We start from the raw sequence: 17,533 nt of genomic DNA, 5'->3' as shown, positions 1-17,533 counted from the left end.
TGGCAACATATCTCCGATACATGTTTTACTTCTTGAATAATTGTAAAAAAAAAAAGTGTTTTTACTCTGCCACATGCCGTATGCAATGAGCTTTCAAGTGTCGGCCATGTCTGGCATCCTGAGCCCGAACCCCTCCCCACCCCCTCTGCAGGTCATCTAGGCCTACTATTAAAGCCACGGTATGACATCACCGACTCCAGTTACTAGTATTTGTAGCAAGGCTTTACATAGGACTGTGGTGCGTAACAAAAGTGCTAAATCCACAGAAACCATCCGCTTCATTAAATCGTAACAGGGAAATTGTAAGGATGAGCTCGTCTTCTGTGGATTCAACACTTCACCGATATTCATAGAACTCACGCTAGCACCAAACACTTTATTGCTAGATTACTTTTCTTATATCAGAATATCTTTATTTATTTATTCTTTACACCAGTTTGTTTTTAAAGTTTTATTGCAAACCCTTGGGTTGGGTCACAAAAAAAGGAACATTTTCTCTTAGTAATTACAGTACATTGGCATTATATTTTCTGTCAGTTTAAATATACAGCTCTTGACTATATACAATATACACAAAGATGGTCAGGAATGTCAAAAAATAAACATAAATAATGTATATTAAAACCACGTATTACAGCTCCGAACGACTAAATTTGGGGCATTTTGGTCCATAAAACTGTTTCTAAAAATAGAAATCTGAATAGCAGCAAATGCTTTAACTCAAGCATTTAAAACAATGGTCATCGCAAGCCCATGGCAATACATTTACTTAGTACTATCTAGACAAAAACAAGATTTACATTCAATTTAGCTTCCACATATGGAAGAAAAAAAGTACAATGCCCCAGAATTAGTGTCACATTAACGTGTGAAAAACCAGTCGTACTGTGAAACGCGTCACACTCATACCATTGTTCACTTGTAAAACCAGAGTCACCACCCAAGAACTTCCATCTCATGTGGACAATTCTCAAGCTACACGGGATCTCTGAATTGAGAAAGGCACATTGCAAAAAAAGCAAACAATGCTTCTTATAGCTCCGTCTCATGTTCCGGTGTCTGTTGTCACAAAGTCCAGGACCTTCACCCAGGCCTCGTGACACCGACTCCTCATAACCAAGAGCCATGCCCTTATTAAAGTCACTTCTTCCTCCTTTGACTAAGCTCCACTGTGCGTTCTTCCAGAAAAACTGGTGGTGTTGAAATTAAGGCTGTGATGCTGTCATGAAGGACGTGCAACTTTTTTTCTTTTTTCTCTTGTCAGGGAAAGAAAAAAAATCTAAGTGACTCAAAATGACCACATGATGAGACTGTTGCTCAAAGGAAAGATTCCATAGATGGGGCGTAGGAGAAGCCCATAAAAGCGTCTGCTGCCTCTTTAATGCTCGCCGTTATGAGGATGCTGTCGGGTGACTGGCCGATTGAATTTGGAACGGGTTCTTCGGTGAATTCGGGATCAAAGTGTTGCAAATCACTTGGGCCACTCTGAAAAACGATGATGGAAACGAGAAGAGATTAGAACCATACACAAGCAAATGAAGCTTCACACTATAGGAAAGTTCATACTGTGTTTACTACCAGAAACATCAGGGGATAATGAACGCTGCCACCTAATGGCCATTTATTACAGAACTCTGACTATATAAAAAAAAGTGACAGGCAAAAGTACCGATGTCACATGATCAGTAATGCAAATCCATGCACACGTGAAATGTACGTTCCCAAGCCTTACTAATACATTCACATACGTTGTTGCATTTATCTATTATTGCAACCCATTTTATTCTTAAAGTCTCAAGATGTAATTGATATCAAATTGCAAACCACAGTGTTAATTTTTCACTCATGTGAAAACGTGTGTGTGATTGACTTATGGATCCGCAGGTAAATTCTGAACACTTTAGAGTGTCTTTAAAATACTGCAATATTTGTGTAGTACCTAAAAAAACGAAGCGCTCTATAAAAATAAAAGCAATAGGACTAAGACATTGCTTTAATAGCAGATACTTACCACATTTGGGTTAAAAGGAGGGGTAATCTTCTTATTGATGAGATCATCCCAGTTAATTGGAGAGAAAAAGATGTGGTTCTTAATCTCCATCTGTCGGCAAAGGAGAAATTGGATTAGACCAATCAAAAGTAATTAGACATGTGAGCTGTTCCAGTGTCAAGGGGGTGTGGGAATTTATATTTAGAATCGACTTACAAAGTCATTCTTGGCACCAAGTCTCTTAGTCCGATCCTTCTGTAAAAGGCCCTCCAGAAGGTTCCGGGCTGAATTGGTTATGTTTGGTTTGAGCTGTAGTGGCTTGTTCAGGATGTTGTCATACATCTCAGCTGTGTTTCTGCTGTAGAAAGGCGGCTGCGGAGAAAATGCACTTATGTTAATGGAAAATCAATAACACCATTATCTTACATGTCATCAGTTCCAAACTCATCAGACTAGAAGTAGGTGATCTACTTACCAAGCCATACAACATCTCATAGAGAACGGCTCCTAGGCACCACCAGTCAACGGTCCTGTCATAAGGCTGTTTGTGAAGAACTTCTGGTGCAAGGTACTGTAAAGAAGACAGTAGCCAATAAGTAACATATTACACAAATTTTGGGTGCAGAACGTCAAACAGCGCACAAAATAGTTAAAGAAATACTCCGAATACAACATACCTCTGGAGTACCGCAGAAAGTAGAGGTGGTGCCATTGGGCTCGATGTTCTCCTTGCAAAGTCCAAAGTCAGTAAGTATAATGTGACCCTGTGAATCCAGTAATATATTCTCAGGCTTCAGGTCTCTGCAAAACAAAAATGTACATGTATAAGGTATTGTTATAATATACAGAAACATGACATCTAATAATGGGGACTACATATTCCTGATTTTTAAGCAACCAGTCTGAGCGCCGGTATAAATTTATTATACGGACTATCAAAGTGGATTAAAAAAAAAAAAAAGACTGTAAATTCTCTAATCAAATAATTAACATAACCAGTCCATAAAGAAAGGTTTTAATTTTGATATGAATGTATTACCTGTAGACAATATTCAGAGAATGCAAGTATCCCAGTGCGCTGGCTATCTCAGCCGCATAAAACCGCGCTCGTGGTTCCAGGAAGCAGCGTTCCCTCTGGAGATGGTAGAATAGCTGCAGGAGAAATAGCGGTAAAGATGAGACCAAGCCAAGCCGCTGCACAAAACACAATACGCAAGTGGCGTACACAGCTCGTAAACAATAGCTGGAAGTCACGGGCTGACCAATGACAACTCACGTCTTGGCAGCCTTCTAGGGTAACTTTCCAGCCCTTAGCTAGATTTCCCCCATAACCAAGTAGATGAAAGGGCAGAATGAGCTTGTGCTTACCTCTCCACCATTGATGTAGTCCAGAATAAAGTATAATCTGCTGGCTGTCTGGAAAGAGAAGTGGAGCCCAACGAGAAACGGGTGTTTCACATTTTTCAACAGCACGTTGCGCTCTGACATTATGTGTTTCTCCTGAAATGGAAAAAAAGATGGAGTTACCAACCGCGTATTGGGAATCTTCAACCCTCAATGCCCGCACTAGGTCTCAAGATTGGCTGAGATACTTTCCCCTGTGCCCATAAGTGAGTCACCATTTGGACTGCAAATTATTATAACGTAGAATTACCTCTTTTTTCTTCAGGATTGCTTTTTTCTGTAGGACTTTAACGGCATAGAATTTCTCATCAGCTTTGTGTCTTGCCAGAAGCACTTTGCCGAAGCTACCCTTCCCAATAATTTTCAAGAACTGGAAGTCCGATGGCTTGGCATGAGGATTGGATGAAGGTCCAAGGTTGATTTGTTGAGATGGACTGGGCTGGAAGAAGATAAAAGTGGGTCACTGAAGGTGAACATAGGCTGTAACCGATCACAATCACTAGCTTTTAAAGCCGCTATATAATAAACTGGTAATCTGGGGATTATTGGAGAAGACATTTACAAGCAAAAAACACGATCACATTTATAAAATAGCATTAGGGATATCAATAACCTTTATAAGAACTTACCGGTGGGGAGGAATTGCCATTCAGTAGTTCTGCCTCCTGGGGCTGCGAAATATTCAAGATGGACTGAACCTCAGGACTGCAAAAGGAAAAATACAGCAATTAACAATAGCAGACATTAACCACTAGAGGGCAGATATGTAATGAAGTAGCAGTACATCAGCACCAGTTCCTTCAATACTTGAAGGAAACTTTTATGATCTTGTATTAATTAGACTAATGCGCTGTATAATTTATTTAAATATCTCTAATAATATTAAGTCTAATATATTAACCAAGGCTCTGGACTTTACTAGTCCACTAATAAAAGGCTAATCCTAACCAAGCTGCAGATGAGTACGACCTATGAAGTCTACACTGGTGGCATATGAGAATAATGATAAAACACTTACTGTTTGCAGGCGTAGGAGTTGGTGGAGATCTTCTGAATAAAGTCATTCAATCCCATTCTTCTCTGTTTCATGAAAGCTGCAAGATACAAACAAAGATCGGCTCAGTATAACGCACATATGATCCGTATCCAGTATATATTATCCATATGAAAAGCCATCCAGTACAGGGCAATGCAATCCCCTCCACTCACCGATGAGTATTGCCACCATGCCCCTCATTTTGGAATAAGTTAAAGTATTAGCCGGTGTGCTTTCAGTCTTTACTGTCATAGTTGCTCTGGTTTTAAATCCTTAGGAGCAAATCCACGAGAAGGATATATCTCTGAGGATGTCTGTCACTTTCTGAAGCTCTTTCAGCAGAGCGGGGCTTTATATATGGGATGAGCTAGGGGGTGGAGCTAAGGCACACAATGAAAGAAACTTGGCACAGGTTCCAAGCGCCTTGATCCAGCCCGGGTCAGTCAGCCGGCGCCTAAATGTAGCCCCGCCCCTCGCTCGGTCACTGACGTCAGTACGGGCAGGGGACTCAGGGAGTGCTCGAGAGAGGAGCTGGAACTTAATGTACAGTTCTCCTCTCGCCCTGTTCTAGGCATGATAGAGGGCACTACCAGCTGCCTGCACACTGCCAATGAAAAGCAGTGCACGGAGTGTTTTTCAATTCAGTACCTAGTTCTCTGCCTTCTATAGCTCATTGTATTAAAGTACAAAATAATACTGGCTGTGCAAATAAATGTCTGTGAATATGAGGTGATGGTGGCATCAAAAGCAAAGTCACCTCACTGAATAGAAATGTGGCACCATGACATGAAAACGTGACTGCCACATCGTCGTCGTCCCCCACCTGAACGCCCCGAGGACCCGGCTCTGGAAATTACTCTAGTGGGCACCGCGTCTATAATAATAGGCAGAGCTAGAAATAGCAAGGGCATTTCCATTAGTAGATTTCCTCCGTGCCACTGTAACATGGCAGCAGAGCATACACTATATGTAACGTTATTGTACGTCATTTTTTCCCCTCACAGCTGAGTACATAGAAGATGCCATGCACACAATGCCACAGAGCAGGTGCTGCCTCCAACGCAGTGGTGGGAGGTAATGGCATCATACGAGTAGCGCAGCCCATGTAATGGCATCATACGGGTAGCGCAGCCCACTCATACTCCACTCACACCTCCTCCACACACACGACAACCTGCAAAAGGAGGAGTGTGTATAGCCGTGAGCGGGAACCCACCGCCGGGGGCTGCCATTCCTGCGCTTCAGGCGACTCTACGTGTAAAGTCACTCAAACTAGCTGACAAAATCTACAACCTAAATGTATATAATGTAATATATTCATGCACAAATGTCATACTGTACTGTTCATGTGGCATACATCTACATAAAATGTTAAAATGCACAAGACTTTACCTGAAAGTCGCACCCATATAGATCACTATATATCATGACACGTTTATTTACATCTATAGCAAAGCTTCATAACAGTAACCAATTCCATACATATCGTGATCAGACCACTAGGGGGCGCCGGAGAGTCGTAGGTTTAAATATACACAAACTCCAGGGTGGCTTTGACTTTCATACTTTAGGTTTGTGACAAAGTGTCGTTTACATTTTTACATTCCTGAGTGTAATTCAATGGAGCGCTACATACAGATACTGTTGTTTTATTGTAACAAGTGAAAAGGGGAATCACTAGGGCTGGTCATTTCATCAAACACATTTACTGTAATCTGTCTGGAATATTAATGAGATTATCGGATTATATCCCCCATACATTAACGTTTCTCCTACAGTAAACTTTTGCATAAAGTGAGAACAGATCCTGAATATGCAGATTATAATCTCCCCAGGTGTTAATCACGTCTGTCTGATCCATCAATCTCCATCTCCTCCCCGAGTTGCTCACAATTTCTAGACAATGCTAATCCAATAATCGGATTAGCACATCACACAGCTGGGTGGACAGGTTATTTAACTTCCAGCGTGGTCTGCACGACAACAATCCAACTTTTACTTGTTTACTATTCACCAGGAACAATAGAGTAGTCACCCTGATCATATCAGCACACCGTTATAGGTCCAGGGTAGCCAAGAGCCAGGGCAAAGTCACCCAGATGCCAACCATCCTGCTATATGCCCTGGTAAGAAGCTGAAGGCAATAACCTACCTTTAAGAGGCGACTTTTCTGTCTTAGTTCTCATGTTGGAATGCAGCTATGAAGTGACAGTCATATAATCCACACGATCTCTCTACTCCTCCCCTAAAACACTGAAACGGATCCACAGAGTGGGGAAAGGAGCCTCTGGAGTGCAGCCTGCTACTTTATAGCAGAGGGCAGATAAGTGGACTGGAAGAGATTGGCTGCCTACTGTAGCATCACAGTCCATATGACAGCAGGGTACAAAAGTCACCGGAGCCCCAGCTGACCGTGTCTACACTGAGCGGCTCCTGATCTCCGATGTAATGAGGGAACTGACACAGCAGGAGGGGGTGGAAAAGGGAAGAGCTCAGGGGTCGCCTGTCTTGTCCTCTGGAGACAGCACTGCAGCTCATGTGGCGCCTGACGGTCACAGTCACTCGTGTCATCTCATGAAAGTCAAGTTGTTGAGACTGGTTTTTCCTCCCGACCGGATACCTAGAGGGTGGAGCAGGCGCCCCCTGCTCAGCCCTGCCACCTACTAAGCATTTCCTCACAGGAAAAATACACTTTTCTGCACTTTTTTCTCTTTTCCTTCCTGTCAGTGGAATCCTATGCAGTCACCCCAGCTATTAAAAGTTCGGCACTATCAATAAAACTGAATGAACTACAGAGACACAAGACTACATGAAGACCAATAACACAAGCACACTACTACCCCCCTGAGATGTGTCCTGAACTTCTATTATACACTGGAAAATCAAATACAAACTACAAAGATAGATAGATAGATAGATAGATAGATAGATAGATAGATAGATAGATAGATAGATAGATAGATAGATAGATAGATAGATAGATAGATAGATAGATAGATATGAGATAGATAGATAGATAGATAGATAGATAGATAGATAGATAGATAGATAGATAGATAGATAGATATGAGATAGATAGATAGATAGATAGATAGATAGATAGATAGATAGATAGATAGATATGAGATAGATAGATAGATATGAGATAGATATGAGATAGATAGATAGATAGATAGATAGATAGATAGATAGATAGACAGATAGATAGATAGATAGATAGATAGATAGATAGATAGATAGATAGATAGATAGATAGATAGATAGATAGATGATAGATAGATAGATAGATAGATAGATAGATGATAGATAGATGATAGATAGATAGATAGATAGATAGATAGATAGATAGATAGATAGATGATAGATATGAGATAGATAGATAGATAGATAGATAGATAGATAGATAGATAGATAGATAGATAGATAGATAGATAGATAGATAGATAGATAGAGATAGATAGATAGATAGATAGATAGATAGATAGATAGATAGATAGATAGATAGATAGATAGATAGATAGATAGATAGATAGATAGATAGATAGATAGATATAAATAGATAGATAAATATGAGATATATATATATAAGTTTTAGCTACTCAACGGGATTCTCCCACCTCGGACATTGACAGCAGAGTATCCATAGAGTATGCCATAATGTCTGATAAGTGGGGGTACAGAAACTGGTACCCCACTGATCTCAGTCGCCATTTTTCTGACACTGCTCCCAACTAGGTGCCGTGTGGAGAATTGTATTACAACCCAGGTCGCGTGTGGCGCTGTTTAAAAAAATGCACTTTTCCTGGCTCATTTTAGGGGTCCCATTTTAGGTTGTGATATAGAATAGGAAACATGAAAGCACTTCACAGGGGTTCCCAAAGTGGCAAACCCTTCCCCATATGTCTTATCAGGGTATACGGAGCTACACTAGAGAACTACTAGAATGGGGAACCCCAACTGTGGAGGACAGTGCGATTATTACATCCCTACAATAGGCGCCATGTGATATAACATTCAGGAGGGGCTCTTAAAAGAAAAGCATAACGGAAAGCTATGAAGTTCTGTTCTTTTTTTCGGATCCACTCCTGATTTTGGTCACATTGAAACTACCCCAATAATGTATGTTTTCACATGTCAGATAATCCGCAGCAGAAATTCAGGGCTGAAAGTCAGATTTGTGCCACGGATGCCACAGCGGATCCGTACGCGCATTATTCCTATTGTCATTCAATGAAGCTAATGCGCGGCTATACAGCGTGAAATCTGCGCCAATACTGAACGTGCTGCAAATTTTATAATCCACTGTGCATTTATTATTCGGAGTGGATTTTCTCTGAAGCTTGTGAACGGGGGTTACAAAAACTCCATTCACCTTCATTGGATGCAGAATGTCAGCGCAATTGATGAGGATTTAGGTGCTGAATCCGTCCTAATCCTCATCAAATCCTCAACGTGTGAACAGGGGCGAAACTGTGTGAATAGTCTGTCACTATTATAAAGCGCTTTATCACTTTCTGACAATTATTTCAAGTGATATGGAAATTAGTTGTGAGAAGAATTTGAATGACATTAGACGCATTCCTCTATATCATTTCCAACATTTTATTTACTCTTAAGGCATTTGATCTTCAGCCTTGACAACTTCTAAGAACATATATGAAATAGTTTTTTCTATAGATGGCATTACTGAGCTGTTCTTGTAAAAAAGAGTCCAAAGGTCTAGTAATTGACATTGCGTGCTTCTACTTCTGCCCTCCGGTTACTGCAGGAAGATTATACTGTACAAATCAGCTTGTACTCAGTGAACCCTGCACCACCGCATAGCTCAGGCAGCTGACCCGTGCTTTATATGACAATATGCGCAGAAAACAGGAACGATTGTGCTATTAATCTTGATCTGTGCTGACTATGATTAATGTGTATTATGTATGTAACATGGATAATGTAGACACTCACTAAACAGAAATGTACAAAAAACGGCTAAAACAGAAAAGAAAACGGGGTTTCAAAGTATTGCAAAGATACAGTATGTCTATCTGGGTCTGTTTCCGATTCTTCTATTGATTTTTAGTAAAGCATGCCACCTCCGTTGTCTTGAAATCAATAGATTGTGAGCAGGGGGCAAAGGGATCTTCCATGGGAAAACCTATGGGAAGTTTACAATGATCCCCACAGAGGTGATGGCCGCACTTGCTTTCCCCTCTGCTCTGCAGTTAGCAGCCTGGAGGGTTAGATCCACCAGCGGATGCTAAAGCTGGCCGTATACATAAAAGAACTGTTGGCACGACAGCTATCGTCCCCATAAATCCCAACAGAAAAAGGAGACAAGTCACTGCCAAACACTTCTAAATTGACGGTATCATCCATATACGGACAGAGATGTCCAGTGTCCCCAGGCAGAAGAAGCATTACCTATCACTCTCCCTGGGGAGTCCAACCCTGGGGGAGCTCCTGATATTTCTGTCCATATATGTATATACTATATAGCGATATATGATTGCAATTAACTTCCCTTATTAAGAATGCTATTAAACATGCGGGCCGATACGTGATTTCAAGCGGCAAGTACAGGTGCAAAGCGGCAATTAACATGGAAGCCTATGGGTGATGTATGCCACTGTCACAGGAATACGTATAACCTATATGTCACGGTCTTTTCAAAAGCTTTTCATGGCGTATAAGTTAAACGGATACCATAATAGCCTATGGATGGCAAATGCATTCATTAAAATATTTATAAAACGAGGCATTGCTTGAAAACTGTATAAACATCATCTGTGACATCTATTTTTTTAATAGTAATATTTTAATTTACTCCTCTATTATAAATGGTCTCAGATGTGTCTTAGGCCGGGTTCACACCTGCGTCGCTGCTTTGCGTTGTTCTGCTCCGTCAGAGGAGCAGAACAAGGGAAATCCAGAAGCGATGGTTCCGTTGCACCACAGACAACACCGGCAGGTGGCGGAACCAATTGACTTTAATGGGTTCCGTTGGCTTTCCTTGGGGGTGTCCGCGGTTTTACCTGAAACAATAAGGCAGCATGCAGATGTGAATAGAGCGTTAGCTGATATTCAAGACAAGTTCATGTTGGCTGTTGCACATTGACACAGTTCATCCAGTGTATAGCTGTTTTCAGCAGGGGTGATTGACTGTAAGGACTTTGTTTAATCTGTGTTACATCAGCTGGAAATCCAGCTAGCGACTGAGTGGTTCTTTTTAGTGCTAGCGTTCACTGTTCGCTATTGGCCTTTGGATTGGTTCATTGACCTTACTTTTTCTAATATATTCCAAACAGACAGATTCTGTACTTTTTTGGGCCTGGAGGACACAGCTATTTGTTTCGTTTTTCGTCACTACGTTCCGAGAGCCACAACTTTGTAATTTTTAAGTAACATATAAGGGCTTATTTTTTTACAGGAAGAGTTGTATTTTTAATGGCATGATTTTGGGGTACATACAATGTATTGAAAAACTTTTATAATTTTTTTTTGCCGCAGAGCGTCAGCTGTAATATACAGCTATCACCCACTGTGGATGGTGCAGGCACAGCACCTGTGCCCATGCCATCCTTGTGCCATACATTTGCAGAGCTTGTTCCTAAGTACATAGCACCAGCACCATAAAATGTTTGGGGTGTGGTGCCAAGGGGTTTATTCAAAACGATTTATCCGGACAAAAAGAGGGATATTTATGTGAAATTAGGTCTTTTTGGAAGATGGCAGCATCCACCTAGGTGTAGAAAAACATCAAAAGGGTATTTATTCCAGCATTACAAAAAAAATCTGCAATGTTTCAACCCACGCAGGGGTCGTTTTCAAGCATGCCCTTTTTAAAATATACCCTTTTGATATATTTCTACACATGGGTGGATGCTGTCGTCTTCTTCCAAAAAGTCTGTTGTGTTTAGTACTGTAGAGATTCCTGGACATTGCGACTTTGCATCCCTATTTTAACCTCTTGAGAGCCAAGATCTTATGAAAGGGGCGTTCTGCGGACACCGTTTGTTTTTTTAATTTAAGACTATCTGCGATGTCAGCAGATAGTCACTGTCCAGGGTGCTGAAAGAGTTAAACTGGTTCAGCACCCTGGACAGTGACTTCCGATCACAATATACATGAACGTGTAAAAAAAAAAGAAGTTCCGACTTACCGAGAACTCCCTGCTTCTTCCTCCAGTCTGACCTCCCGGGATGACAATTCAGTCCAAGTGACAGCTGCAGCCAATCACAGGCCAAGCACAGGCTGCAGCCAATCACAGGCTGCAGCGGTCACATGGACTGCCGCGTCATCCAGGGAGGTGGGGCCGGATGTCAAGAGAGGGACGCGTCACCAAGGCAACGGCCGGGAGACTGGACTAGAGGAAGCAGGAAGTTCTTGGTAAGTATGAACGTCTTTTTTTATTCACAGGTTGCTGTATATTGTGATCTGAATTAACTGTCGAGGGTGCTGAAAGAGTTACTGCCGATCAGTTAACTCTTTCAGCACCCTGGACAGTGACTATTTCCTGACGTCGCCTAGCCTCATCTCTATGATGGCGGCTGCGCGAAAATCACGCAGCCGCGCATCATACACTGATGACACACGGAGCTGTCAAGTGCCTTTTTGGCACGCAAAACGCTGCGTTTTTTTGCGTGCGCAAAACGCACACGCTCGTGTAAATGAGGCCTAAGTCTCTATTCACACATGTCATTATATGTACCATTATTGTTGTAGATTTCCTGTGATTTTTTTATGCGCTAGTTAAGTATTAAAATATTACTTTTTTCCCAAAATTTTTTAAAACAAATTGTTGAAAAATCTCTGAAAAAAATGGCATGTGTGAATACAGCCTTAAAACCATTCTCCAGGCTCATATGCAGAAATTTCCTGATGTTCGTCTTTTCCTCACTGGCTGTTTAGCTCTCTTTGCACTGATGTTCTGGTGAACTTGTGATAGACTTGTGTTTATATCAGAGCCGGCTTAGGCTGGGTTCACACGTGGCGGAATTTCACTTGAATTCCGCTGCGGACAGTCCGCAGCGTTAATCCGCAGCGGAGCCGTTTCTCCATTGACTTCCACTTCTATTTAGAAGTGTTCGTTTAGACGATGCGTAAAATTCCGCTGCGGAGCATAGCCTGCCGAGCGGAATTTGGTGTCCGCAGCATGCTCTGTCTGTTGCGGACCAGTGGCGGACTGGTTGCGGACTCATGGCGGAATTTCTCCATTGGAGATTCTAAATTCCGCAATGAAGTCCGCAGCTGTCATGCACATGTTATGTGTGCTGCGGATGCGTCTTGCTTTTTTGACATGACATTTCTTCATTCTGGCTGGACCTATGTATTTCTAGGTCTACAGCCAGACTGAGGGAGTCAATGGGGCTCCCGTAATTACGGGAGCGTTGCTAGGAGACGTCAGTAAATTGTAAATAGTCACTGTCCAGGGTGCTGAAAGAGTTAAGCGATCGGCAGTAACTGTTTCTGCACCCTGGACAGTGACTACCGATCCCAATATACAGCAACCTGTCAAAAAAATAGAAGTTCATACTTACCGAGAACTCCCTGCTTCTGTCTCCAGTCCGGCTTCCCAGGATGACGTTTCAGTTTAAGTGACGGCTGCAGCCAATCACAGGCCAAGCACAGGCTGCAGCGGTCACATGGACTGGCGCGTCATCCAGGGAGGTCGGGCTGGATGCCGAAAGAGGGACGCGTCACCAAGACAATGGCCGGTAAGTATGAAATTCTTTTACTTTCACTAGGGAAAGTGCTGTCCCTTCTCTCTATCCTGCACTGATAGAGAGAAGGGAAGCACTTTTCCCGCAGTCCGCAGCAGCTAGTCCGCATCAATTTACTGCACATTTTGGGCAGATCCGCCGCAGAATCTGCAACGCAGATTCTGTGCGGCATTGATGCGGACAGTTGCGGAGGAAAACCGCCACGTGGGGGCATGCCCTTAAGGTTGTGCAAATTGTTCAATTGCACAGGTCGCATCACTCACACAATCAGCACTCATTTGGGAGACATCTATTTTCTGTGTATGGCCACAACTGGACATTCGCTACAAATGGATTAATTATATCTGTGCTAATAAACTAAACTGCAGTTGTCCGACCACAGGTTAGTTTTTCATACTGATCGCCTATACACAGGATATGACATCAATATATGATCGTGGAGGTCCGACACCAACACCCCGCACCGAAAAGCTGCTGTGGCTGCCTCTAGGCAGCGGATGTCTGTGCCGTAAGCGGTTGGCTCTGAGCTGCAACTCTGCTCCTATTCAAGTGAATAGGAGCAGAGTTGCAGTTCTGCAGCACGGCCGCTATGCAATGGTTGGAGCCTTCTGTTTCCGGCACTGAACACTGCATACAGTACATAACATCCGGTGCCCAGAGGCAGCCAGGGCGGATGATCCCGTGGATAGGTCATCAGTATGAAAAATGGTCCCATGACAGGACAACCCCTTTAACTCCAACCGATTAATATTGTTGATTCATTCATTTGTATGCCACAACTGTAGATAAAAAGAACAAGTGGGCTTATACAATTATGATCAAAATGTAAACCACATATTCCTTTTTTTTTTGCAGCAATAAATCTGTGTAAAATACTGTAAAATGCTGGATGTGTGGCTCACAGATACCGGTGGCGCACGACTGATCCCATTGACTTACAATGGGGTCCGTTGGGTTTGGCTAACATCAGTTCCAGGGTGTGTGCACCATTAGTAGTGGATAACTTAGGGTACATACACACACAGCATAAACACTGCAGAATTTCAGTCTGAATTTTCCGTACAGAAACTCTGCAGATCTTTTCACAAGATAATTTTTTTTCTGCAGCGTGTGCATGGGATTTGTTCAAGTCATATTCTTTTTGCTGCTACTATAATACGCTGTCGAATTTCTGGACTGAAAATCCAGATGGAAATTCTGCAGTATTTATGCTGTGTGTGGACGACAAACGCTGCAAACGGTGTGCACACAGATCAAAATCTGCCTAAACATTCCAGACAGAATTTTGAGGTAGAATTTTCTGTCTGCAAAAAAACTCAGTGTGAACAGGGCCTAAAAGTGTAGAAAACGTGTATTGATAGCAATAACTCGGGTGTTTATGGGATGTTTGTTTATTTTAAAAGCCCAAAATTTATTTTTGATCCCAAAAAATGTTTGTTTATAGATAAAAATAATCACCTGGACAGTGGATTTTAATAAGGGACGTGATAGAACTGCAGTTACTTCACATATAAAGCTTACTGGGCATAATAATGAAGTGATTCCAGTGATCAGGAGTTATCAAAATATATATGTTATGGAGGCCCGGGCTTTCAAGGGCAATAAAGATTTTCATCGCAGGTTTTATCACCAGAGTTCTTCAGGCGTTACATTTATCTGAGTGCGCAGAACACTTTGCTTTAACAGCTTATTATAGTTTACTGTCCGCATTGCTTGGACAGTCATCAGAGATGAGCAGGGTAAAATGCCTTTGGCCCCATGCACACGACCGTAAAAAACCTACGTTTTTGCGGACCGCAATTGCGGTCCGCAAAAACGGACACATTCACTTTCATTGAACGCGGACACCTTTCCGTAGCACTACGGAAGGGTGTCCGTTCCGTGGAAATGTTCCAGGAATTATGGAACATGTCCGTTCTTTTGCATTTTGCGGGCTGTGCTCCCATACTTTGTATGGGAGCACGGGCCGAAAATGCGGCTGTCAGTCGGCGGCCGTGATTGCGGGCACGGTCGTGTGCATGGGGCCTTATGCGTGAAATGATATCAATAACTGTATAGGGCATGGCCTAGTAAACCTCAATTTTTCAGTCCTATAATCTGTTAAATACAGCTAGATAACTCAAGTCATTTTTTTGATGTGCCCAAACAGCAGTATGCCTAAATAAAATGTGAAATAAAATGCGTTTGAACAAATTGCTTAGAGTAGTTTGGCTCTCTGATGTAATAATATTAGGGTAAGTTCACACAACGCCACACTGCAAAAACACCACAAAATTTACATTAAAACTACATCTATCTATCTATCTATCTATCTATCTCATATCTATCTATCTATCTATCTATCTATCTATCTATCTATCTATCTATCTATCTATCTATCTATCTATCTATCTATCTATCTCATATCTATCTATCTATCTATCTATCTATCTATCTATCTATCTATCTATCTATCTATCTATCTATCTATCTATCTATCTATCTATCTATCTATCTATCTATCTATCTATCTATCTATCTATCTATCTCTCATATCTATCTATCTATCTATCTATCTATCTATCTATCTATCTATCTATCTATCTATCTATCTATCTATCTATCTATCTATCTATCTATCTATCTATCTATCTATCTCATATCTATCTATCTATCTATCTATCTATCTATCTATCTATCTATCTATCTATCTATCTATCTATCTATCTATCTATCTATCTATCTATCTATCTATCTATCTATCTATCTATCTATCTATCTATCTATATAGTTCAGTAGCTGCGCCATATTCCTCAATTGACGTGCGTCATCATTGGGAATAGAGCACCCTCTACACTGTAATACCATTCTGGAATACTGCTCGGCGGTATGGCAGTATTAGAAAATATGCCCCCATTTTTTTATATAATTCAGCAGAAAAACCAATGTAATTCTATTAGTAGATTTTCCCCAGCATACATTTTGTGATTGATTTGTTTTGATTCTTCTATTGAACGACACTTTTTGTGTGATTGCCAATTTTTTGGCCAAGCCAAGCACAGACCCTGTTAAACAAAATCATAGCAAAAAAAAACCTCTTAGCAAGACAGACCTGATGTATCCATTTTAAACCCCATGTTAAACCCCATATTGATACTAGTCTAGGTTTTCATTAAACCTTATTTAATGCGTTGCTATTTCAGTTCTATGAAGGCACCTATTGCTGCATGATCTTCGAGGACCTATCATCTCTCCTGACATGTCTATTTTACTGAATACTTGTATTCCCCATAAAATAACAATTCTGGAACATGTTTTCTTAGAACTCTGTGTTGTGCCGTTCCTCTGTTATTTCTAATAGAAATGTATGAATAAATTGACAACTGGGTGTTACCAGTTCCCCTTGTCATAGGGCTGTGTCCCTACAAAGTCTAACTATGTCAGCAATTATTGGACATTGTCAGTCATTGTCAGTCTGTGTAGTGACACCCCCCCCCCCCAAATTGGTAACACCCAGTTGTCAATTTATTAATAAATTTCTAGGAGGAATCACAGAGAAATGGCACAAGTGCTAAGAAAAGATGCTCTGAAATTGTTATGCCATGAGAAATACAGGGATTTACTAAAACAGACATGTCAGGAGAGGTGACAGCTCCTCTTTAATAATGGCTTTCTTACTTGTGGGGCCTTAGAAACATCAATCTGTAAACATTGCCTCCATAATGTATTATACTTGGACAAACAACACTGAACTGATTTCCTACAGAGCCAGATCACCGACAATCACCTCTTTATATTATAGATGTCTGATGTGTTTTTTTGTGTTTACAATATAATGACATAAAGTGACCATTAAAACTTTTTGCCAACTGGCATCAGCATACAAATTGGAATGTTGCACTGCCACATTATTGTCATTTCCACCCCTTCTTCCTGACTCAGACATAACAAATGCTGTTTGCATAGTTCAGAGCTGAAGCGAAAACCGCAAATAAGGGACACAAAGCATTGATGAGAAGTCTCTGAGCAGTTTACACCCACAATAAACAATGAGTATAATTGTACTGAGAACACTTTCCTATATGACAACAATGGCCTTATATCTGTGTGATAGTTCAGTCAATACTGATCACAAAAGTTCTTTCACCTACCACTTGTATGTTCCATTTTTTTATGTATATATTTGTTTCTAAACACGGAAATGCCGTTTTTTTTATACCCCCATATGATTTAGCATTTTTTTTTAAATTACCTCTCATAGCAAATTATTACGATTTGCTTTCTATAACACTACATTAATATTAACCAGTCAAGCACCATATACTTAAGGTGCATGCTCCTGCAATCAAATAGGAGCAGGATAGGTGTCCAGCTCTCAGAGACAGACGAACACCCTGGAGAGAAGACAGAAGC

At 41.2% G+C, this 17,533-nt stretch overlaps 1 protein-coding gene across 3 annotated transcripts in view; it reads right to left on the bottom strand.

Moving 5' to 3' along the window:
• Positions 1 to 436: 436 nt before the first annotated feature.
• The window catches only part of SGK1 (serum/glucocorticoid regulated kinase 1), a 206,093-nt gene continuing 188,996 nt past the window's right edge, over positions 437 to 17,533 (bottom strand). The window contains exons 1-11 of one of the 3 annotated variants that reach the window (XM_075862512.1): positions 6,583 to 6,989; positions 4,413 to 4,488; positions 4,024 to 4,099; positions 3,645 to 3,833; positions 3,359 to 3,490; positions 3,030 to 3,142; positions 2,668 to 2,791; positions 2,466 to 2,561; positions 2,207 to 2,362; positions 2,012 to 2,101; positions 437 to 1,485 (exon numbers count right to left, since the gene is read on the bottom strand). In XM_075862512.1, coding sequence (XP_075718627.1) covers positions 1,318 to 1,485; positions 2,012 to 2,101; positions 2,207 to 2,362; positions 2,466 to 2,561; positions 2,668 to 2,791; positions 3,030 to 3,142; positions 3,359 to 3,490; positions 3,645 to 3,833; positions 4,024 to 4,099; positions 4,413 to 4,488; positions 6,583 to 6,616 — 1,254 coding nt within the window. In that variant the 5' untranslated portion in view covers positions 6,617 to 6,989 and the 3' untranslated portion in view covers positions 437 to 1,317. Of the gene's footprint in view, positions 1,486 to 2,011; positions 2,102 to 2,206; positions 2,363 to 2,465; positions 2,562 to 2,667; positions 2,792 to 3,029; positions 3,143 to 3,358; positions 3,491 to 3,644; positions 3,834 to 4,023; positions 4,100 to 4,412; positions 4,489 to 4,603; positions 4,743 to 6,582; positions 6,990 to 17,533 lie in introns of those variants that run through there. The other 2 variants (XM_075862511.1, XM_075862510.1) reach the window with 2 other exon arrangements.

The sequence above is a fragment of the Rhinoderma darwinii genome, chromosome 4 (assembly GCF_050947455.1).
Source record: "Rhinoderma darwinii isolate aRhiDar2 chromosome 4, aRhiDar2.hap1, whole genome shotgun sequence".
Lineage (NCBI taxonomy): Eukaryota > Metazoa > Chordata > Amphibia > Anura > Rhinodermatidae > Rhinoderma > Rhinoderma darwinii.
This window is presented reverse-complemented; position numbering and strand designations above follow the sequence as displayed.